The sequence below is a fragment of the Haemaphysalis longicornis genome, unplaced genomic scaffold (assembly GCF_048455015.1).
Source record: "Haemaphysalis longicornis isolate Haplotype H1 unplaced genomic scaffold, Haemaphysalis longicornis Haplotype H1 scaffold_5, whole genome shotgun sequence".
Taxonomy (NCBI): Eukaryota; Metazoa; Arthropoda; class Arachnida; order Ixodida; family Ixodidae; genus Haemaphysalis; species Haemaphysalis longicornis.
Window position 1 is genome coordinate 179,873,496 of NW_027526385.1, and position 24,843 is coordinate 179,898,338.

The following is a 24,843-nucleotide window of genomic DNA, read 5'->3' on the forward strand; positions in this document are numbered from 1 at the left end:
GACCACTAGGAATCGAAGATTTACAAACTGAAATTGAGAAGAGCGTGGCCATTGCTGCTCCAGCCAGCTCAGCCAGCGATTGAGCGGCCACACACGGCCGGCCGCCTGGAGCAAACTTGCACGCAGCACTTCGCCCTCGCCACAGCCCTAAAAGAAGCGCGCCCAGCGAAGCTCGACCGGTTCTCATGGCTGGCCGTAGGAAAAAGCGTAGGGCCGGCTGCGGTGTCACCTCCGCTTGATGGCTGTTTGCGAGATCCTCTGACGGAGCTACTTTGAACGCTTATAACTAATTAACCACGCATTTCACGGGGCTACCAGTCATATCCCAGTTGGTTTGGTAGTACCCACTGTACGTTCATAGTGAGTTTGGTTGAGGTGAAATTTGAGTGCAGTTGGCCTTTAAGAAAGCTCGAAGCTTGTTGGCACCCAAGCAAGGAGGAAGCTGTGTGCGTCTTCACAGGATGTTCTGTTAGGGCACCGGCCAAAGCAGGTTCGAGACAGCTTTGTGCAAGAGGGGGAACTGCAGTTAAGCAGTTGGTGCTGTCGCACTGGTACGGGCATAGAGCAAACCTTTTGATGGAGGTCGAGTGTTTTAACTCCACTATACTCGGGGACAACTTTCAAGGCTGCTACGAAGCCGAACCACGCCGTTTCGCTGCGCTGCTGGATGTAGTTCAACACAAAACAACTGGCTGGCTCTAACCTAAGCAATTCAAAAATGTAGAGTTCTTATTTTGTAGCCTTGGATATTGATAATGGCATTAAATTACTAGGCAGAATTTGTGAAACAGAGAGCATTATGTTTTTAGATGTTTGGGTTAAAAAACATAATGTCCTCATGGACAGCACCTTTCTTCCCGTCTAGTAGCCCGTGTCTTCATTCTCTGCATGAGATTTTTAGAATGCTTGAGAAGCAAAAGTTGTCCAAACAAATGAGGCAAGTGGTTTGTGACGTTTACGCCCAAGTGAGACTGATGCAACCGGGACTCTCCGTTCAGTTAGCCAGTTTGCCGGTTTAAGCGAGCGTGTGCGTAACTGTGTGTGCAAGCTGCTCTTTCGGTATACTGCGCCCGCGCTGTGTAAGCACGCCTCACATGTCGATGGTGGTGCCCAGTTTTGAGCTCCAGAATAGTTTACAAGTCAGTGCATGCCCTCAAAACTGCAGCACTGGCAAATTTAACTTCTGGACGATACAGAGTTACGTAGATGGTATTGTCCACGGTCGTTCTGAGTTCACCAGACAATGTGTTTGCTGGTGTTTATATATAAACGAATGAAGCGTCGGGAAGGGGGCGCCAATATGCCTCCATGCTCGGTGATCATGGTACAGTGCACTCAACCACGAAGCTCATGAGAAGAAATGGACAGTAGCAAATGCGTTTGTCACGCAGAAATTGAAACTGCAACCAGTTTATCGGGGACTAACAGTAACACAGAGCAGTTAGCTCACCCTTACCCCTCCTTATTCCGTACCTTGCTCTCCATTGCCACAGAAAGTTGTCCCGAGTAGTTGAACCACCTGGGGTACTCTTGGCAACAAAAAGGCCATGCCGATTCCTAAGTTTGGTTTCACGCAGTCTCCTTATTCGGGGTGTGACTCCCGGCTCGTATTGGACTTTGCCGGTTGGTCTGCTGTGCTCCTTGAACAAGCACAGTGCAGCTGATTCTAGGTTAGCAGCGAAAGACGTTTTCGGGGCTGGTGAAGTCCGCCAACGACCATCATTCCTTGTTTTCTTAAATTAAGTAGGGACACTGGTCTTAAAACAACTTCTTTTAATTTTCAAGTAAACTATGTGAAACTTCTCAGTCTTACTGCTTTTTTCCCATAGATTTCAAATATGCCAATAATTTTTTAGTTGGTCAATTAGTTCCCAAGATAAGTATAGATAATTAGCCAGTTTTTGATTGTAGGGTTTAACGCGCCGACGCAACGCAGGCGATGAGGCGCGCCGTAGTGGAGGGCTCCGGATTAATTTTGACCACCTGGGGATCTTTAACGTGCGCCGAAATCTCGTACACACGGGCGTTTTTGCTTTTCGCCTCCATCAGAAAAGCGACCGCCGCAGCCTGGAATCCAACCCGCGACCTCGTGCTCAGCAGCGCAAAATTAGCCAGTTTTGGTCAAACAGTAGACGAAACAGTGTTGGTAATAAAACTGTAATTTTTATATTTTCCAATAGTACTGTGAACCCTGGTGAGTGCAATAATTGAAGCAGTTTTTTGATGCCTCATGCTTGGAACTAATTTTATTGCTCATTAAAGGGACACTGAAGTGAATTTGTCAAGCTCCCGTTTTTGCTTGCACTGTGTAGACTGGCTCAAATTAGCACACTTTTCATCGTTTATCCGGTTGACAAATCGGTAATTATTTTACAAAGCGCGAAAGAAGAAAAACTACCATGCGCGGTTTGCGGCGGCCGCACAAACTAAGCTGTGACGTTGGGAGGGGGGGGGGCGCCGTGATTGGACGATGCCCAAGGTTAGCAATCAAAAGTTTCGGTTTCGGTTTCGGTGCTGTAAAACAACATGCTTGACATTCGATGGCGTCGTTGGATGGGCATTCTCAATATCCCAGTTATCGTAGTACCGCGCTTCTGCCATGTTGTCGGCTGTAAAATGCATAAGATAAGCCTCCCAGGACGGCGTGGAATCGTAGCATTCACTATCTGAGGCCTACGCAGTGCATGAACGCCCTCCGCGTCCCCGCAGACGCTCAAATGCATGCGCTTTTCCCCCATATTTGGAGCTTGCCTCGCTCATGCCTGTATCGTAAAAAGCGTGTTCGCACCAGGCCAAGGGTCTGTTGATTCTGGCCTGTGCCCACTGCCTGCAAGCAGTCAGTGCTTATGGCAACAGCACGCCAACGAGAACTCGCTAGCGCGGCAGTGCCAGCCTGCGCGAGTTCTGTGGACTAGTTCGTGGAGCAATGAACGTTGCGGCCCAAAAAAAAGGTGAACTCAGTATAGAAAACATCGGCGAAAAACAAAAAAGTTAACTCATCAAAAAAAAAAAAGCATGTACCCGCGGCGATTCGAACTTGTGACTGGCAAAACACTTGCGTTTACATACCTAGCACCCCAGACGACTAGGCCACAGGCGGCCGCTGGCGGCAATGGAAAAGATAAGGTATATAATGTATAACCAGTTTACACTTTTATTTAGTTTTAGTATTTCAAGGAGCTTAGGTGACTATTTGTTGTATTGCGCTCGTGCAGTAAGCGTCCCCCGAGTTTCCACAATAACTCACGCGTTCGCAGATGCGTAGTCGTGCTGCTGACCGCTCTGCTTGTTCACCCAGCGCAAAAAAGCGCTTCCCGCACCCTAGTTTTATGCTGTACGGTAAAAATATCAGTTGATTTTATTTCCTTAGTACCTATATTGACTTCGCTCACTCTTCTCCCCCTTCAAGAGGCCTTATATTTTCCTACTGGCGTACCAGTCAGCGAAGCGTCGCATGTGCGCTTGTGCAGCGCTTGTGTGAAGCGACCTTGACTTGGAGCTAGATACAGTGTACAAACTAACGAAGTAAATAAAGGCGCATTCTTCCATTCCCAAACGTGTTGTGGCTTAGTTTCAACTGATCGAGCGAATTGCGACGACCCGTCGGCGGCCGGCGGACTAAACGGTGGGCCGACTGACTCGGTCGCGGAAGGTCGGCGAGCCGTGCAGTAGCGCAGCCAGTTGTCAGCACCTCTCCTGCTGACGTCACACGAAAACGCCACAGAAAATGGGCGAGCGTAAAGAGAGGAGGACAGCATTTTCGTATTGATTTTTCTACTAAATCAATTCGCGTAAACACGCACAGAGTGGTCGAAACAGGGCCCAGGGACTCCGGACTACAGTTTGCGCTCGTAATCCCGCATTGTTTACAAATCACTTCAGTGTCCTTTTAAACCTTGGTGGCGACACTGGCAAGGAACCATTTTGTGTGCCCATTTCAAACACCAAAGTCTAATGAGCTGTAATATTAGTTCCAAGCATGGTGCATCAAAAAACTGCTTCAATTATTGCATTTGCCATGGTTCGTAGTATTGGAAAGTATAAAGATTACCGTATAAGGCGGAATATAGGTCGACCCCCTTACATCGTAGCCGAAAAATGCAAAACAAAAAAATGAGGTACCAACCATTGTTTTATTGAAGCTATAACTTGTTTCGTCTCAGATTACTCATTTATAACTGTCTGAAGTATTGTCGGACGACTGCTTCTGGCTCGCTGTCACCCACACAGCAGGTCGTCCTCGGTGCAATCCAGGGAATTGCTTATGCAGCACTTCTTAAACACTCGCAAGACGATGTCATCGTGAAGCGAGCGCAAAGCATGGGACACTCGTGTGCAGACCGGACCGACAGCCGGTCTGTGCAGGCGGTCAGCAAACATCTTGGGCTATCCATTCGTAGAGACATCGCACGACGCTAGCGGACAAAATTTGCCCCTTTGTACAGCAGCACAGGTGCACAGAGCAGCGCCCATGAAACGAGGCCTTCCGAGCGTTGCATACCGAGAGCTGCCCCTTCAGCTAACGCTGCTAGCCACTTCTTTTGGTGATACCGAACTGGCGCAAGGCGGACACTTCATTGGCCTTGGAAAACCCCCAACTTTTCTTTTAAATGCTACTGTAAACTGGCACCAAGTGCCTAAACTCATTTTGAGCAAGAAGAAAATAGCACGCACACATTCGCCGACAGCGAGAGAAGCGACAAAACAAAGATGGCGTCGCGTCCGATTGATGGTGGTGGTGATGGTGCCTTTGGGGTTTGGATGGCCTCGATGGTCTGCCCGGTCGCCAGATGACAACTGCCAGTGACTGCAATATAGGTCGAGGGGTGACTTTTCGGCAAATTTTTCTGTCAGAAATCTCGACCTATATTCCGCATTATACAGTAGTTTTACGACCAACACTGAATTTGTCTATTGTTCCTCCAAAGTTGGCTAATTATCTCTAATTATCTTGGGAACTAATTGACTGGCCCAAAAAATAACGGCATATTTGAAATCTATGGGAAAAAGCAGCAAATCTGACAAGTTTCACAGAGCTTACTTGAAAATGAAAAGATGTTGTTTTAAGACCAGTGTCTCCCCCTAATGTCCCACTATGTCACATCGATTAATGAACATTTTCTTAAATTTCTCCTCACAAACCGCTCCTTGGTTTGCACTGAAACTTTACACGCTGAAACTTTAAAACAGACAATGCCTCGTGAACCTGCTGCGAACCATCATCACTTGTCTTGTTCTGGATACCGTAGGTGGCACGGTACTACAACGGCGGTTACGATCAGCAAGATGGCCCCCAGGTTTCCCATAGCCAAAAACCGTTTTTACTTGTTTTCTAAACAGGCACATAAGCGTCATTCTTGTTCCGGGTGTTATACAAAATAGGCCACAAACTCAGCCTTTGTGGGAAGTTTCAGAGCGAACAGGGGAGCAGTTCGCTCAAGAAAAAATTTTAAAGACGCACGTTAATTGATAGAATGTACTGCATTTGCCCTTGACCATTGTTTGGTGTCTTAAAATTAATGCACAAAAAGGTGGGCGTGTAAAGAGTGTAAGTTCAGAGCTCTTCATACTCACCACAGCATCTCCTCTGCATTGATTCGTGAAACCGAATACGATTTGAATACAAAATGGCATTTCAGTTGACTGTGTCCGAAATAGTGCTTATCGGTACTTCTAACAGGGTGTGATAGCTCCCATTTTCCACTGAAGAGCTGACGAAAAGGACGTCTGCATTATTGCAAACGAGTGTAACACTGGGGTCACCCTGGGTTTGCTCTGTGGTCGCTCCAGTCGGTGCAGGCGGTGAACATGTCCCACGACTTGGCCCACGCCCAAATGGACGTCAAGCTGCGCTCTCTTGTCTGCATCGGACTCAAGTGAGTGGGGCTTAGTGTGGATCTTGAGCGGGCTTGAATCTTGATCCAAATCCGGTTCTGGACCGAATCTTGAGCATAGGCGGATTCGTTTCTGTTTGGGTGCATGTCAGATTTGCAGTGTGTGTAATGCAAATGCACTGTTACTGTCAACACTGGGTTGAACTGTCGTTTGCACTGGGCTGGCTCTGAACCAACACTGATCTGCGCAACTGTTGCACAACTTTGGTTTTAGCACTCTGTGTGGCCTCTGCCACAGTTTGGTGCTAAAGGGGCCATGCAGACAAAATACGTTTGTTTTATTTGAAAGATTCTGTGTTTAATAGTGCCCCCAGCACTTGTCCGGATGCAAACTATGCTTTATTCACTGAGAAATTAATCAATGTAAGTTAAAATTTTGATTTTCCCGCTAAATTGCGTGTTTTCGTGGTCCGCAGTGCCATCACAGGGACCAACCGCTCTGCAGCTGATTGCAAAGCCACGTTTACCATTAGTAAACCTAGATGGCGCCACCGTACTGCGGCAAGAGTTGTTTTCTACCTTTGCTTTGTTTTTGACCGTATTTAAACCTGAATTGTTTTTGTTTTAGGAGAAAATAATCGTTCGTGAAACATAGTGCTCGCTCGACAAATATGGTCACGTAAGACACCATTGCTTGCGTCAGTTCGGCCAGTGTTGCCTGAGACAACCCCTAAGCCCCACAGTGCTGTGCAGCTACACCAAGCATAAAGCACACAGTACCAACAGCAGTACGCATCGGTACCTCTATGTTTATGTGTGCTTTCGTAACTTCCACTGTTTGTCCCACCATTCTTACTGCTTTAAAAACAATGTTACCTAAATTTATGCAGGAAGCAAGCAAGCTTATAAACTCTGCCTAATTTGCGCCTGCTTCTGCCGGCCTCCTCCAATCTCAGAGCTGGCTGGTTGGCATCATAGGTTATGTTGCGGGAAATGAGCTAGTGGGTCGCATGGCCATTCACGTTTTTCTTAATTATATAGCTTATTTGAACGAAGTTTGCATTAAAAGTGGTGTCAGGTTCTAATGAGGCAATCTTTCGAATTAACCAAACTTGTGTTTTGTCTTCATGGCCCCTTTAAAAGTGCCAACCGCCAGGCTGGTTTACTGACTGCACTCGTCCCTCCAGTGCTGCGGTTTGTTTGCATTCAAATCAGTCATGGTAGTTCTGTCACTGTTTGTGTGCCCATAGTGAGCGGATGTAAAGAAGGTGTCTTGTCCTTGGCTCTGCTTATGAACTTGTTTTTTTGTTGATGTCGCGGCTAGTGGTGTAGTGTTAGTGTGTGCCATTGTTATTCAGTACGCACCTGTTGTGAAAACTTTAATAACACAATCTAATAAATATAAAGCTTGCTTTTAAAGTTAGGAAACACTAAGTAAGGAAATGTTTGCTTATATTTCTACGTTTTTTCTTTTATGACTTAAGGCTGCAGCCACAAGCACTTGAGTGCTACTACAGTCTATACTGTTACAACGGAACCCCTTTATCCAGAACAAAATGTACGCTCTATCTGAAGTATGCAGTATCTGAACAGGGGGCGGGGTGGAGTACTATATGAGCATAAAGTTGGAACTTTGACCACTATTGCATATAAATTCTGTAGACAATTTGTACTTTCTACACATTTGGAGCATCTCTGCACAGCGTTCAGGCAGGGTAAAAGAATCGCCTAACACTGTTTTCAAAGCATAGTACCAGCACTTTGAAAAGGCCTATCACACGTGGCCGAGTGCGTAGAAATGCACGCTAAGCTGAGATAATAAAGGGAGAATATAACTAGGAGCAATCACTAACCAGCTATAAAAATCAGTAATGACCAGCAGAATTATCCAGGCTCTTTTCGAGCCCTGTGTGACGAGGCTGGTTTACCCGAAAGCATTCATAAAACAATTCGGATTGCTGCCTGATGTTCCCTTAATTAAGGCAGCTTCCGCATTCTTAATGATCTTAGTCTTGTCAGTAATGCAGCTGATACGAAATAATCTGATGGGGGGCAGTTGTGAAATCAAAAGTTAGACCAGTTGTACTGTGCACGGCCAACGGCAGATTGCACGCAATGGATGGGAACCAACCCCCTGCTTGAGGCATTTCTTGCCTTCTTTCATCGAACAGAATAGGAACAATGCATGCGTGGGAATAATGAATGCCTAACCTCACTGAACCTGAGTTTTTTTATTACGGAAAAAAACTGTCAAGGGAGATTTGACCTCCGAGTGCACTTTTTCATTTCATGTATTTGAAAGCACTGTTCTTTAGTCACAGCAGTCGCTCTTTTCAGCAGTGGCCTTGTTCTTGACAGTCGAGCAGATTGTTTGTTTAGACAGGCCCGTATTCTGGCGATGTCGGCCTCTTTTTCCCCATGTTCGGCAGTGTTAACTATGCTTAGTTTATCCGCGAATGAAATCCTGCTGGTTGCAGACACACACACACACACACACACAAAAAGAGAATGGCCACCGACACTGGCTTGGCTTGACTGCGCCAACGACCTGTTGTACGCCGAGAATGTTGCCAGACAGTAGTTTCCTTGCCAAAGTAAACAAAGAAGAAGAATACCGGTTGCTGGCATTGTGGAAGTCCGCTATTAACATTCATTCAAAACAATTTTTGCGTGAAAGTTAGTCTGTTGTAGCCGATAGTCTGCTATAGCTGGGTCCGTTATGTGCGGAGTGGACTCCACTTAAAATGCATGGGGACCAAACAAACTACCAACAGAAATGGCCTGTTGTAACTGGAAGTCTGTTTTTGCTGGATCCGCCGTAACGATTGTAGAATGTAGTTCAACTTGCTGTCAACAGGTGACAGGGTAGTACACTTGCCGCACGCTTGCCCCTGTTTGCACCCAGTGCAGTGGGGCCTACCGTGGACCATTCTTTTTTTGTACATAGGGCCTATGGAAAGTTTTGCAACTGCTGTGTATTGACTAGCTCTGATTAAGTACTACACTTACCCGCCGCGGTGGCTCAGTGGCTAAGGCGTTGCGCTGCTGAGCATGAGGACGCAGGTTCAATTTCCGGCCGCGGCGGCCGCTTTTCTGATGGAAGCGAAAAGCAAAAACGCCTGTGTGTACGAGATTTCGGCGCATGTTAAAGATCCCCAGATAATCAAAATTAATCCGCAGCCCTCCACTACAGTGCGCCTCATCACCTGGGTTGCGTCGGCGCGTTAAACCCTACAATCAATCGATCAGATCAATCAATCAAGTACTAGCCTGGTCGGTTTCATGCTGTATGAGAGGCTAAGTACGGAAACGTCTGTTAAGCAGGCCTACTGAGACGTAATTGCTGTCTCCATTACGGAACACACCCTATTCATCACCCTAGTCACCACACCTGAATGCGTAGTTGCCGACTCTGTGCGGATGACCGACCACCACCCAAATGGCGGTGGCCGTTGCAGTGAGCAGGTGCTGCACCTGTGGTTCGAGGTGCTCTGCTCCAGCCTGTCGGTGGTGCACAAGTGGTACCAGCCCTGGTCCTTCGTCAACAGCCCCGGCTGGGTGCAGATCAAGTGCGAGCTTAGGTGAGTGAGTACAGGGTGGCCGCCGCTGTGGGTACGGAGAGAGTGCCTGCCTGCCCCTTCCTTACTTACCCTGTTGCTCTCTCTATCTCTCTCTCAGCCTGCACTTTCTGCATCCTTCCCTTTCTATCTAGTCATCTTCCTACATATATGTGTGTATATATATCTATAACTCTCCTTTTACTCTATCTCACTATCTTTTTGTGATGACAGTTGCGTGCTTGAGATTTAGTATCCCATGTAACATAATTTCCCATTTTCTCCAATACTAGTGTTTCGTTATCAAGCAACTTGTGCAGAAATGGTTTAAAGGGGCCGGGAAGACAACATACCACTTTGTTTAATTTCAAAGAGGCAGCCTTTGCTAACTCACTGAGCTCCATTCCAGCAACTAAAAACGTTTTTCACCCGAAAAGAATGCAAGCATTATTAAAAGAACTAACAAATTTTATGCTGCAGTGATGTAATATTGAGCAGTGCCAAAAGCATAGTTGTGAGTGCATTAACTGCATGTTGGCATACAATACGATCAAAGGGAACGAGAGGCCCAACTACTGTCACCCGTTCATGTTTCTTGGTGGTAACTGAGGTCAGCTGTCCCCGCTCGCACATAGACACTCTGTGACATCACAAGTCTCCGGAGAGTGTCTGCAGGGTTGCCATGTGTTCATATGTTTTTTCCTAATACTATCTAGATTACTGGTGTGAAGATTGTAATAAGATTGGTGCCATTGTACCTGAGCCAAAGCAGTATTTTCAATGAACCAACTTGTATTTTTTCTTTATGGCCTCTTTAATGACAGAAGCGGCTTGATTGTTAACTTCGAGCCAATTGTGTGTTATACCAATGCAGTTAAAACTCGTTATAATGAGGCTGGCTATAATGAGCAAATCGTAATTCTTCTTGAGAGTCCCCGTAGAAACCAATGTATTTAAAACCCCGTTTTAACAAGGTAAATTTGCCCATTGCGGGATATAAAAAACTAATTCCGTTCAGAAAAAAAGTTTTGAGAAAATTTCACGGTATTGTGCAATGCAGATTTGAGATGGTGCAGAAGGCAACAGCTGTATTTTTCACACTTCAAAACTGCCACCATGCACCCTCCCGCAACGCGTAAAAAGCCAGATGGCATGCCATGCATCCGTTGCAGCCGCGAAGCTATTCCCACCTTCCTCTCAAGGCACACGTCCTCAATGCACACGGCATGGCTGTGGCGCCCTCGCCTGCAACTGTTGTCACTTGCCGACGCGTCAGCTGCATTGTTGAAGTTGTGTGCGTGTTTCTCTCTTTTTTTTTCAGCTTCACTTAGCTTTTATTATGGCGCGCGTGATTCAAGCAGCACGAATGCGCCAGGCGGGAAGTAAAAGCGACAGACATGAAGGAAGCTATGATAAAAGCCACCACATTGGGCACGAGGCTGAGCGAGCCGTCGTTCGCATCAGAAAGGCGCATCAACATCCAATTGCGGACTTGTTCGCAGCTAAGCCTTTGACATAAAAGTTCCATATTTTAAACTGCAATAAAGTAGGTGCGCGAATGCTCCTTTTTATCTCCCGAATGCGGTTTCCTTTTTGTGTACACCACCATGCGACGCGATGTAATTTAGCCCACTATTTGTTTTGGGCAAGTACAGCGCCCAATTTTTGCATAAATGCCTGCTACGGCTATAATGAAATATTGGTTACAGCGAGCAAATCACGGCACCACTTCAGTTTCGTTATAACGAGGTTTGACTGTTTTAACGTATACGCGGCTTTTGCACATCTCATCCCAGGCTGCTGTCCCAGTTCGCTTTCAACCTGAACCCCAACTGGGAGCTGCCCGTCCAGCGAGAGCCCTCGCAACCGCTACGGGAGGGCGTGCGGGACATGCTGGTCAAGCACCACCTCTTCTCCTGGGACCTCTGACCCCGCTGTCTGGCCTTCGTCACATTCCTAGAAGTAGGGTCGGCTCACCAGGCGACTACGGCTTGGGACACCACTGTATTGGTCTCCAACATCATACGGTAGCCATACAGGAACTATATAGGAACGATACAGAAACCGTATTGGAACCATACAAGAGGCATACAGGAACGATACAGGATTTGTCTTCCGTATGCTCCGTATTGCGACTGCCAGATCATTGCAGGGTTCGCATGCTTCCTCTTTCTCCTGAAGGAGGGGTGTGCAAGCCTGGTCCCTGAAGTATTCTCTGCCCTCCACAGCTTGTGTTTCGTCTTTAGCAGACAACATTCTCCGTTGGTTTGTGAGGGAAAACCTCTCCGTCTCGACTGTAGGGAGGTGCTCTTATCGCATGCATTGCCAGGCGATCTCATCGGAAGAATGTGACTCGATACTGCTGGCGTGATTCCGATAGACCCGGTGGCGTCCATTTTATCGTCTGTTTCTGGCTACTTGCGGCTGCGTGGCATTCAAAAATTGGCGCGTGGTTTATTTATTGTGCGGTTTGAATACATTCCCCCGGTGCCATGCTTGACAGAAATGGGATTGGGGCTTGGGAAGTGTTTTGTGCCCTCAGTTGCATGTATTAACGACGAATTCAGCGGATAAGTTCTGGGTCCTTTGTGTGAGTACTCGCTGCCACGACACACTGCGCACAGCAGCCCTTGTTGCCGCAATACTTCCTGCTTGCACACTGGTCACAGCTGTGTCGTCTGCCCCTTGCAACTTGCAGCAAAGCAGTGCACCGCTTCCTTCACGGTTCAGGCGCATTCGCGTCTCGTTTCTAAAGAAGAATGCTCGCTTGATCCAACAGCAGAAACTCAACCTAGTCTGTTTGCTTCAACGTTCATGAGACCTTGCCAGACGGGAGCCAAACACATTCTCCTCGGTGCAATCTGTTGCAGCGCACAAACTGATCGTGCAGTGTTATTTTGCTCCATCGTGTGCGTTTCATGTTGAAGCAGACAACGGTCCTGGTAGACGAGATCTCCATTGTATTGCGTAAATTTGCTTCGCGATTGTAGGGACAGTGCAATGTACGATCAAACGAAGAGGCTCAAAATAAGCCATAACTCTAGTATTGAGCGTAGCAGAGGTAGTTCTGTGGTGTAAGCATATTTTGGGATATTTTAGCCACTCTCCGCATCTAGTTTGTGAAGAAATGATGCAATAAGCCGTGGCCACCAGCTTCAGCAAAGTGTACGTGCCACGCTGCACATGTAGTGATCCTATCATGGCTTCCTAATGAGTTGATTGTAGGCATCCTCAAAATGGTGTAATTCGGTCTTAAAAAATCGCGACGCCGTGACTTGATCGTCTCCCCTCAATTAACGTGTGTTGTAGCAGAGGGCAGTATGGCATAGTACATTGCAAATTCTTGCCGATGGCTCCAAGTGCACCAAATAATAGGGCATGCTTTGAGGCGGTTGTAGCGAAATTCGGGTCACTATCATCTGCCGTAACTCACTTAATCTACTTCCCTGAAATGCCTTTGTGAGCTTGCAAAGGTGCTTTTTGCTTGTTTCAAGGTTCTACTTCTTGACGCTCGATGACTTTTTTGTTGGTATGCCCTTTTAGTTAAATTTTTAGCAGCGAAATTCAGTTTAGACGGAGCTGCATCTGAAAAATACCTGAAGTTCCGGAAAGCACTGGCTGTCACATTTATTACAACCTGCTGCGATGTTGAGGTCATTTTGTAATGCCTCGCAACATCCCGATTGGATGACAGAATTTAGTCCGTACTAGTATACTACTTTGTGAAAGCCTCTAGCTTGCCACACTGCTTGAGTAGAGGCTCAGGTTTACAGAAAATCAACTCTATAAAGCGATGAAAATGGAACTCAAAGTGAACAAACGAGAAACTGGTTTTGTTCTTGTACGCCAAGAGCAAAAATGCCATCATCAGATGCAGAAAAAACGTGCTTTCACTTTGCAGTCAAGTACAGAATGCTTATGTGGCGTGTGCAGTCTTAGTTTTTTCATTTACGACCCCAAGGCTGCCTGGCACCTAAAAAAAAGAAATAAAATAATCAGTGGGGAGCTACTACGTAAATGCAAAAAATGAAAAGGTGCTAAGGGACAGGTACCACGACAATGATAAAACATTCGTTTGAGATGTTCTCTGCTCGCCAAAGTGACTGGGGAGGTTCGTGTCGAACCTGTTTTTTTTTTTTAAGTTGCACTAAGACACGTGTGTGACGGGATTGCACAGAGGGTAATGCAAAGCCTGTACAGTTGCTAGCCATGAAGTTATAAATGGAGTTAATCTCTACCCGTCATGGTGCCTCACGGGCTCAGGCATTGTGCAGCTGAGCCCAAGGACTCAGGTTCGACCCCAGCCACGGTGGCTGCTTTTATGATGGAGGTGAAAAGGGAGGACACCCGTTTGTTCAAGATTTCAGCACACGTGTAAGATCCCTGGGTGGTCGGAATTAATCCAGAGGCATCAAGTATGCAACGCGCCTCGTAGTGTTGCTTCACCATGTTAAACACTACAATCATCGTTAATTAACCCCTATTTAGCCGCAAAGTAGATAAATGACAATTCAGGGTTAATTTCTTCTTTTGAGAAATTAGTGAGACAATAGAATACACTGACACCTGATGGACGTATTCATGTACGTTCAGTCACATCCAAACTTTTTTTTTTGTTACTGATAGGAATCACGGAAGCATAGCAAGCTAAGAAAAAAATGCTTCCGTGAAGTCGCCTCCGTTACGCAAGAAACTCAGTGGAGTTTAGTGAATGTACACAAGCATGACATTTTGTTAAAGCATTGATCGCAAAAGAAAATTTTCTTTGTGCAAAAAAGAAGAAAAGGCACGTTTATGGTAGAACTTAACTTAATTTGTCATGATATCAGTCAGTTTCCAAGTGCACCCTTTTTTTCTGCATGGAATTTTTCGCCACATGAATTTTGTGGGTTACATTGAGATGAGCTCGAATCTGCGTCCCCATATCTGATTACTTATCTGCAGCACAGAAACCCTGTAGGCTTGCACTGTTCAAGAAAAATGTTAATGTTTTGGAACGGATTTCAGGCAACTTCTCAATTCTGTGCCAGAAAATGTTTGCATGGCACTGGCAAAAAAACTTTTCTGAGCATACAGTGCTTGCCATTGAGGTCATTTTGATGTGCACGTTTATCTGTGTTTTTACCAATTTTTAGTAATTTGTGTTTTTTTTGTGTGTGTTTCTGGCATCTGTTGGAGGGCCAAAGCTCAATTTTTGAGTAAACGCACAAATTGTTCGAATTATCTAGTGTTAAAAGAATGAGCTCAAATTTAGTGAACGACGGTTGTGGAATTTTAAGTCCGCCTTCGATTCTTTCTAGATAATTGGTAAAAATTGAAAGTTTCCCTGCACCATACGACGTAACCACCACAACATTTTGTACTTGTTAAAAAAATGCAAAGTTGACACTCCAATTTTTCCAGCTGTTGTTTCTGCCCAAGGCATTCGTTCAGCCCCGAGATTTACAAAAAACTGAAATTGGCACCCCTTTTTGTGCAGCAAAATGCACCTTACACATTAAGTTTCGCCTGCCTCCAATAAGGGATTTTTAGCATTTGTTGATAGCTGTTCAGATCACGAGATCTATATCGTCATCGAAAGGTCCAGATTCTCTGAAGGATCATCTTTAAACATTCCTTTTGAAAAGAAAGTGGTGTTATATACTTGGAACTCACTATATTTCTTAATTTTTTTATTTTCATCACCTTTATTGCTTTTTGAGTCGGTTTAATGGACTATACACAGCTTCTCATCTTTTGACTGCTACATTGCTCTTGTAAACAGCTGGGAAAGCTTTTCTTTAGCAGTACCAGTACCAGCAGTACCAGTACCAGGCCATTCAACAGTTATGAGTTTAATTTCTTTATACAAGGATATACATAGCTTGGGAGTGTTGCTTTTATGTTTAGTCACAGCTTCGAAAGATGTGTTTGTCCTCAAAAGTACAAAGCACGCGCTGCACAGTCTATTGATGCTGTTCTGGTCATCTTCAGCACAGTTGAATATACTGGCTGACATATTTGCTAAAGATCTGTATTTATGCATTTATTTATTATATTTGCTTCTGTTTTGCATTTACACGGTCATGTTGCTTGCGTGTTTGGATAACTTTCCTTTGCCTGCACATTCCAGTGGTTTTGTTTTTTCAGTTGTGATACTACCTATATATACGTTTAAACACATTCTCTGTTGAAAGTCGTGCTATTGTGATATGGCACTCGTGGCGCATTTGTTTGGGTCATTTGTTCATCTTGCTTATGTGTCATTCTTTACTCTTTGTTTTACTCTGTTTTTACTCCGTTTCTTACTCTTTGTCATTTTTGTTAAACGTCAGTCTTAGAGCTTTGCGGTGCTAAAACTAAATTTGTACACCGTCCCAACTGCGTGTACAGTGTTGTTCCGTTAAATTCAACTTTAAATTGACTGACTGATTGATTGATTGATTGATTGATTGATTGATTTATTGATTGAAATGTTCAGTTTCATTTTTCAGATGCTTGGTATTGAAAAGGGGTGCAATTTGCTAAGGAATAGAATTGCAAGGGGAAAAACTGTAGTCTCCTCTTCCATTGATGCTGCATTTCTGCTGAAAATATTTTATGGTAAATTTGTCTTACTGTATTGTACTGTTTTGCTATATTTTAGTAGTAAAGTTGGCGTGTGGGTCTCTCAGGGCCATGTGTTTAAAACGCGCAAAACTATTTCAGCATAGCTTTCCTTTTTACACTAGAAAAAACTCCTTTTTTTTTTTGGTTCCTGACATTACTGTTGTTGCATATTTTACGCTAGGTAACTTCGGATAAGTAGTGTGCTCGCAACCAGATATACTGAACATGGCTATAGTGAATTTTCACTCATGTGCGGTTGCCAACATCCCTGTGAAAATATACATTGTGGATCTCGCGCATTTGTTTATGGATTATAGTGAACTATTTTCGCATTCCTTTCGAATTCATTACACATGCAGTCGATTACATCATGGTACCCGTAACATATGGTGCCTATTTGTGAAACTCAGCTGGTATGTGACTTGAATGAAACACAATGCTGGGAAAACGAGAGAGAAAGCTGAGTATTTAGTGCTTTTTTACAGTTATTTTGTGACTTTTGACTGATGTTTGTGCAGAAATTAGAAAAAATATGGATAAAAGATGCTTGCCTAAAGTTTTCGTGCATTGAGATAGCACGGTAGTACCTATGGTTGTTATGTAAGTCGAACTGGGTAAGGCTCATTAAAAGACCCCTTTTTTAAATGCTCAGAACACTAGCATTCAATAACAGGCATGTCTTTCGTGCGCTTAAAGAAACTTATTGATTCAGTTTGACGTTTTTTTCTTTGAGAATTTCTCCCCGGCATTATTGAGTTCAAAGCTATCACACTGCACGACTTTTAAGGATTTGGGAGAGAAAAAATGTCCAGCGCTATTTAAAAAAACGATGACAGATAACATCTGAGGTTCTTTTTCCATAGTAGCGCCGCAAAATGAGTTCTGCACGTTGTTTCTAGCACACGTAAAACATAAACGAAGCGTATATAGAACATTCTTCGTGGCACTGTCATGGATGAATCTTAAGCGATAGTGCAGTTGACGGCACAGCGTAAATAAATATCGAACGATGAGAAGCAAATAGTGCGAGATGTCCACAGCTTGTTTTCCATTTGGAATTCCCGGATTTGTGTAATTTGGCATATAGAAGCCAGACATAGAAAAACACAGTCAATATTCGCAGTGGCTTCGAAATGCTTGCGTGGAATAGGAAAAATCAAAATGTAACCGCAGTGAAGTCTCTGGATATCATCAGTAGCCTTTCTTCAGTGGAACTTGCAATAAGCTGCAAGTCCTTCGAAAGAGGCCAGAGCAGTTTCGAGGCCAGGCTTTGTTTTAGTGTAGCGCAGAAATGACATCCCCCACTCTGTTTCAAAAATGCTTGACGCGATGTTTTACACGATTTATAAATCGCAGAAAGCAGGTCCTTGAGAGATTAAAAGCTGTCTAGTCACGAAGCCTGACGTATAATCACGTGTGAGCTGAACAATGTTGTTCTAACCAGTCAAGCGGCTATTAAGACAAACAACGAGTGAGGTTTATTAGAAAGACTGCTTTGTGCTCGTAACGATAAGGCAAATTTTATAAAAAAACTTCACAAAAATAATGGAGATATTGAGGAAAACCAGTGAAGAAGTGGCAACACCGTGAGGCACTTTTCCAGCGATTTTTTTTGTGACGTCGACGAATCTTGTTTGTGAAATCGGCAGCCGCCAATATGACGGCTATTGTAGCGTGGCTTCTAGTTTCATTTGATTGAATTTGATTTGATAGTTTCGTGTAATGGATTGTAATTGATTTGATAGTTTCTTTTGATTTGATTTCACTTTAATGTTTATGTTTGGTTAACACACCGAAAATGAGGTTTTTAGCTTTGGCCCGTGTTACGTCACTCGTGTTCATAAAACGTCACCCTCGCGCCAATTTCGAAAAAATTTTGTTTCTTGCGTTTTTTGTTGTTTGTTTGTTTCTCTTCAAAAAACATCATTCGTGGCTAGAATGGCGCTGAGTCTGAGTGAGTTCTTTCAAATCTAAAATTTTGTCTTCATGGTCCCTTTAAACCCTCAGTCACAGTGCCAATGAAGTTTGTATGAAGGCTCTCATGTGAACATGGGAACATATGTCCAGTGGTCAGTTGCGAACCAGCCTCTTTCTAACCTAGACTAGACCTGTTACTCTTGCTTGAGTGCTTGCTTTATGCTTGAAGCTTTTTGTCTGCCTGCTGTGCTGCCGACATGCTGGGAAAATGCAGCATAGTTAGCACTTTGCATTATGCTCTGCACCTTGGCTTTGTCTTCAAAGCAGCACGCTTCTTAAAGCTATCAAATTGCCATGTTCATTCTAGTCGGAACTGTGTTGTCCCGAGATGTCGATGCATGAAGGATCTCACGTATCGAATGCCTTTTTTGCCACGCGGCAACGGTTTACTCCGCACATTGTATCATAGCGCACAGAAGATGTTATTTTTGAAGATGTGTTATATTCACCTAGATCTATATTTACATATTTTGGAAATATGGATGTGTTCTCGACGTGATGGGGCTTTGCGTACACCCCTCGCGAGGTCGGTGGTTTTCTTCCAGACTGACTTGCTACCCACGTGTGTTCTCCCTCTTGATTGACATTTCCGATGAATAAATTTGGTTATCATTATACTCCTGCCTTGTTCGTTCTTTCTCTGTATGGGTTTGCCTTGGAGTGGTATGTATGTTGTGCTCAAAAGTACGTATGGTATCGTTTTGCGGTTCAGTTTTTCTAGTGATATCTGATCATGGAGCTGTAGGATGGGGCAGGCATGTTAACTACTGGCAGAAATGATTGTGGTGAGAATTTACCATTCTCAAGTGCAGACTTTGTTACTAACAGAGACAAGAGGGCTGTGGAATGAGCGTGAGAAAAAAAAATAGGTGGGAAAAGCTCTTGTTCCGTCTATTACTTTATCTTCCCCGTTCTATGAAGTTACTGTTTCGTTTGCATTCATATACAAGCTCTTGTACGTGTATGAAAACTCGTGGTTCGCCATTTGTCACGTTAAGATTGGTGTTCTCTATGGTATGTAATTCTATATGTGAACGATATCTGCTTCCTAGTAGGTCTAATTTTTGTGGTCAATTTTGAGGCATATTGGACAGCTGTCTTTGGTAGGGCATTTTCGTTTTTGCGAGACCTGTGTATCTAGGCGCTGTGCAATTCAAACTTGAAAAAACGCATTCACAATTTTTTTCAAAATTTTGCTTATTTAAAAAAAATTATTAATTATAACGACCTTTTGGTGGAGTAATTCAATACGTGTATGGAGTTGTGTAACTCCCCATATAGGCCCTCGTATCGAAAGCTGTCCACATGCATTTGCTCCCTCTGGTTCAGGAACGACTCCCAAGGTTCGCAACAGTAGCAAAACGTGCAAGATGTCAGACGCAAGGGCAGGTTTGCGGAATAACTTTGCCTGGATCTCAAGCTGAGGTTGGTTTCCTAGAAGCATCTAATAGCGTTTTTTTTTTTATCGTGGCAGATTTCATTAGTGTTAGTTGCGTAGTGCTCTGCCTCCACCAAACACTGAACCGTCTGGAGAAGTTTCATGGCCACACCACCGAAAGCGCCAAGACAATCGTTTGTTAAAAGCAGAGATGACACCCGGGCAACTGTATGGGGGATCACGTGCTATTTTCATCGATAGGAAAGGCTTTTCCAATGAGCTTAAGTTTCGGGAAGAAACAGGAGTAGCGCAACAGTGCTGGGGTGGTGGTGGTGGTAAAAAAGCAGCTCACGATTAATTTGCTCCCTAATGCGAAATTTGTAGGCAGTGCGAACTGGAGGATATCTGCTGCGTTTTAGAAAGCGATCGCGTGAGGAGCGAACACATGGCTGCGTGCGCTACTGCTGTCATCTCGGAGCTCTGCTGTTATCTCGCAGCGCATCGTCACCGCCGAACATGTTGCAAATCGTGTTTGAACGTCCCGCGCAAATCCCACGTGGTTCGGATGAGCCATGAACGGAGGAGGAGCGTCTGGCTAAAGTGTGAGGGGGAGGGCACTCCTCCATGGCGACGCATGGCGAAAGTGTGGGGGAAGCAGTCAGACATGCTTAGCCGTGGCAACGTGCTTGGAGATGACGCCATAGCAGCACGTGCCGCCGTCCAACCCAGACTTTCGGCAGCCACTCCTCCTTCGTTTTTGTAGAGTAAGCTACACTGGCCGAGGTTGAGCAGTTTCGCGTGTGCCGTGAAGGGCCGTTCTGCGCAAGCGCGAGGGACATTGGATTGGATTGGCTTGGATTGGATTAAAGTGGATTGTGTTGCGTCATAGCCGCGGCAGACGCACTGGCGCCGGCGCGTGCCCAGGTGTGCGCCTCAATTGCGCAGTAGCCAAGTCTGACGCTGCACCGGAGCCACTTGATAGCCGTTTCGCGTGGCTCGTGAAGAGCCGTACTGAGCATGCGCGAGGAGCAGTGACTGGACAGGACTGGACTGGACTGGATTAGACTGAATTAGACTGGACTGGACTGGACTGGATTGCTGAACCTTAGCTCACGCTACGTATATCCTGGCGTGATCCTGGCATAGCAGAGCTGTTAAGCACTACTAATTTTCTTTCTGCCTTCGGTGTCTCGTTCGCTCGTTCGGTTACGCGGCAAAGAAGCTGTCTTTGCCGCCAACCCACTGTACCGGGCGCCAAATTGCTGCTCACTAATAATTGAAACGCCCCTCCGTCAACGACAATGGTTGAAACGAGCAGCTTTCTTGTGTGCGATTCAAATGGAGAAGTGCCAAAGTTAGTACAAAAGTGACGCGGTCACTGGTACTACTTAATCGTTGAGCTAAATGCCGACCGTGTCGGAATGTCGCAGTCGGATAGACGTCGGCTTAATATAATGACACGAACTCGGTTTCGATTCCAACCGGGACAAGCGTTTTTTAAAGCAAAGCTTTCTATTTCCATCAACCAACGGTTATTCCTTCGCGGCGTGCGGGACAAGAAACTCCTCACGCGGCTGAAGAGGGGGAGGTCAGTTTTCCATCACGGAGACCAGCGTATGGCGTGGCGAATGCGCGCCATCACCCAGCGTTCTCTGCACACCGGCGGGTGCGGCCGCGGGAACCATTCCGTCGGCGTTGTTGTCTGCTTTAGCGACGGTTGTTGTGGGCCTGTTTTGGCGCAGCTTCGCGTCCATTGCGCGCTTCCTTCACACGGCTTGATCAACTGGCTCGACAGCACCCCCTGGGTAACCCGGACCCGATGGAATTAAGTGGTCGTTCGGCAAAGATACGTTAAGGATTGGTTCGCAGGGCGGGAAAACAAAATGTAGAGACTGCGTACAAACATCTGGCCGCTATAGAGACGCTACCTTTTGCGCACCGCTTGCCAAGAATGGGACTCCGTTTTCTAAATTGGTAAATACCACTTCGTTTGTGTTTTAAGAGGTATTGCAAAAGGCGAAAGGAGCAACTGGTTCTGATAAATAGCGATTATAGAGTTCCCTAACCCAAGCAACCACCGGACGTCCGTCGGCCGTCCGCCGTACGTCCATTCCGGCTGTAGCGGACGTCCGTATGACGTCCGTTTCAGGGCCGATGGACGTACCATGTACGTCCGGTTTTAACACTTCCGTACGTCCAGTCGGACGTCCGAAATCGGCTGTATTTTGGATGTTGAGTAAAAATTTACAGAATCACATAACGACAAGCTAATGTTCTTACAACGAGCAGTACAGTACAACGCGCAAGGCTAGCGCACTACCGGGCAGACGGCATACATGAACACAGTGAACTTGCTTCACGTTTCGTTAGCGGTTCTCAATTCTTATATACCCTTCCCCAAAGAGATCGTCGTTGGAGTTGGTGAAGTGCTTCAAAACAATTAAAAAATTAAGCTTAATATTAGAAATATTCAGATGAAACTTGAAACCTACAAGCCAGGGTGTTGATGTACAAAATCTTTTTAATTGAAAAGCACAGTAGCTTTTTTGTTTTTGCTTTTATATTCGATTTAGGCCATTATTTGACGGTTCATAGTAACTTTTTACGTCCGTTGGCGGATGTCATTCGGACTTGTACATCCGTTTCTGGATGTCCACTGTACGTCCGAAAATGTACGTCCAAAAATGGACGTACAGTGGCCGTCCAAACTGGGCCTTGGATGTCCGGCTGTATTTCGGACGTCCCACGGACGTCCGTGGTTACTTGGGAAGCTTTCTAGCAATTCTCAAACTTCTAAACAAAATTCTAAACTAACTAGTTTAAATCGGTATAAATGGGAATCACTAAGCTCACATGCCGAATTGTTTCGTTTCGCGCGGTGGTGCGCCCCAAGCTAGCACATCAGGACGGCTAGGTTCCTCTGTCTCACCCTTCGAAAGACGTTCCTTTCCGTTTTCGTTCTGCCGACGCACGGCCGGGATACAGGGACGGCGTCGTTCTAGCCCGGCCGTGGCCTACACTGCGGCTTTCGGCACACCGCTCCCGCGAATTCCAGGTAACGGCTGGCCGAACCTCTGATTTCGCTGTTTGTAGAACCACGTGGGTGAATTGTGACGTCGCATGTAGAACTATTGTGGGGTCGCTTTGCTTTAAACGACCCCCAGCTTTCCAAGCTTTCCAACCACCTTCACAGCGTGGATTGGAGCCACTTTTTTTATTGAGGCGCTTCCACAATGAGCATCATCGTCAAAGAAAGATGGCTTTCAGGCATTGCGGTTCTGCCATGTTCCGGACGCTATCCTGGAAGCATGCACGTGGAGGAATAAACTTTGCTGAGCACAAAGACGTGTTCAGCCTTCAGTGTTTAGTCCGGGCTGCATTCAAAGCTCGTTGCAGCAGGGCTTGCTTACAAGCGTGCAAAGCTTCGCTTTAGTAGTTTTATTGTCTGGGAGACAAATTCAACGGGGAGGGCGAAAAGCAGCCTGTGTTTTCTAGCCCAAGACAAAGATTGTGTGCGTCGGGCTGCGTGTATGGCATACCGCCTCACACTCATCTTTGACGTTATTATGCCTTTGACTTCGCACTATGATCTACGAACCTGCGTCCCGGTCAAGCACTTATCCATGCCCATCGTTTCTTATAATTAAGATAAGGCACTCCCAGTCTTGCTCAGTGTGAACCACATCGAGCGTTTTCTGCCCGCGAAAACGCGCCGCGCAAGCCACACCGCGCTTACCCCGCCGCGGAACCACCCGCACGCTGCGCGCGGCGCGGCCGGCGGCGGCAACATGGCGGCGGCTTCGGCTGGGAAGCTGTGGGCATAGATGGGTATAGTAAACTAGAAGTATTCTAGTTCACTATAGCTGTGGGGAGCTCGAGCGAACGCTTCTAAGCGCTCTTTAAGGCACACACAAAGTTGCTTGAGCGGTAAAGGAGCTTAAAATGTGGGCGAAAACGCTAATAGAAAACATCGTCCGCGGCGTGGTGAAAGCGCCTATGCAGAATCTGTCGAGATGCTAAGCCTGAGCATCTCCGGCGGAGCCAGCCGGCTGTCTTGAGCGCTTTGAAACTACCGCCATGAGGCACACGCCTCCTCATTGACGCAAGTCGTCAGGCTCCTCCCACTGCCGCGCGCGTTGCGCATCATTTTCTTACCAAGGTAGAAGCCACGCAGAAGCTTCCGCGCGAGGAATCGTCGACGCCGGTAAAGTGTGTAGCGGTGTGTCGTTCGGGTATAGGGCCGATAATACACATTCTGGGCAATATAGTTCGGTGGAAAAACCAAGGGAGAGCGCGGGTCCCTTTTGCGATAAAAAGCTGGTATGGAGCGCAAACGTTCCCCGAAGAATGATGATGATGATGAGGATGATGATGATTAGTGGCTTTCCCTTTGAATCGGGGTGTCGGATGTCAGCAACCGACTAGTTGCCCTACTCCCAGCGAACCCTATAGATTTGCTTCCTCCCTCGCATCTCTCCCTCTTTTCTGTTTTAAACTCATCGCCCCCACCCCCGTTTTTTCTCCCCTCGCTGTTCTAAATTCTCGTCCGCATGATTACTCCGCCTGCGTACCCATCCCTTCCCTACTTTTCCTCCACCACCACTCCAGTCGCCTCTTCGTCACCTCTACGGCCTTTGAAGTTGAGGTTCCCCCCCGCCCCAAATCCGAAAGCCTCCGCCAGCGTCGTTTCCCCCTCACCCCGCGGTGGCCGCATCTCTGTGCAGCTCCTGACAATATGGTCTATAGTTTCCCGATCACTGCCGCAGCGTGCACACGTTTCGTCCTGCTGCCTGTAGCTACCCGTGTATGCCCGGGTTCTCAGGCACCCGGCCCGTGCCTCGAAGAGCAGCGCACTGCCTCTCGTATTGCCATAGAATCCCTCCTTGTTAATTTCCCGTTTCTCTGCCCCGTAAGTCTCCAGGGTTTTTTTTTCGTTTCCATTCTCTGTGCCCACTTCGTCGTCTCTGCTGCCTTTACCTGCTTTTTACCTGTTGTGTAAACCCCGCATTCCCCTACTGACTTTCCGTACCGCCTGGTCAGCTGTCTGGTCCTCCGTCTCCACCGCGTGTCCACGCTCCTCATATACAGGTACTTAAACACCCTCGCGGCCCATTTTTCGTCCTCCATGTCCCGTAGTCTCTCCTCAAACTTTATCTTGCTCTGCGCCTCCCTCGCCTCGAAAGACGACCAGCCCGTATCCCCTTGTACCGCTTCAATTGTAGTTTTGCTTGGGCCCCTCGGGCCAATCTGCCTACCGCCCTCTGATTTACCTCCAGGCCCGCTTGGGTCTCTGGCTTCATGCACCGAACCGAATTAGCAAAAGTTAATCCTGGTACCATGACCCCTTTCCAGACTCCTCTCCTCTTACCACCTCGTATTTGCTGTATCCCCAGAGGGCTCTATGCTTCATTATAGCCGCGTTCCGTCTTCCTTTCGTCTTAAGGTGAGCCTCATGCGCCTGCGTGTAATCTTCGCTGTCGTTCAGCCATACTCCTAAATATTTATCTCT

At 46.2% G+C, this 24,843-nt stretch overlaps 1 protein-coding gene across 2 annotated transcripts in view; it reads left to right on the forward strand.

Moving 5' to 3' along the window:
* LOC144138848 (small G protein signaling modulator 3 homolog) overlaps positions 1-18,573 on the forward strand; it is a 74,836-nt gene extending 56,263 nt beyond the window's left edge. Inside the window, exons 17-19 of one of the 2 annotated variants that reach the window (XM_077671342.1) lie at positions 5,791-5,876; positions 9,293-9,415; positions 11,188-18,573. In XM_077671342.1, the coding sequence (XP_077527468.1) occupies positions 5,791-5,876; positions 9,293-9,415; positions 11,188-11,320 (342 nt within the window). In that variant the 3' untranslated portion in view covers positions 11,321-18,573. Of the gene's footprint in view, positions 1-5,790; positions 5,877-9,292; positions 9,416-11,187 lie in introns of those variants that run through there. The other variant, XR_013315984.1, reaches the window with a different exon arrangement.
* Positions 18,574-24,843: the final 6,270 nt, after the last annotated feature.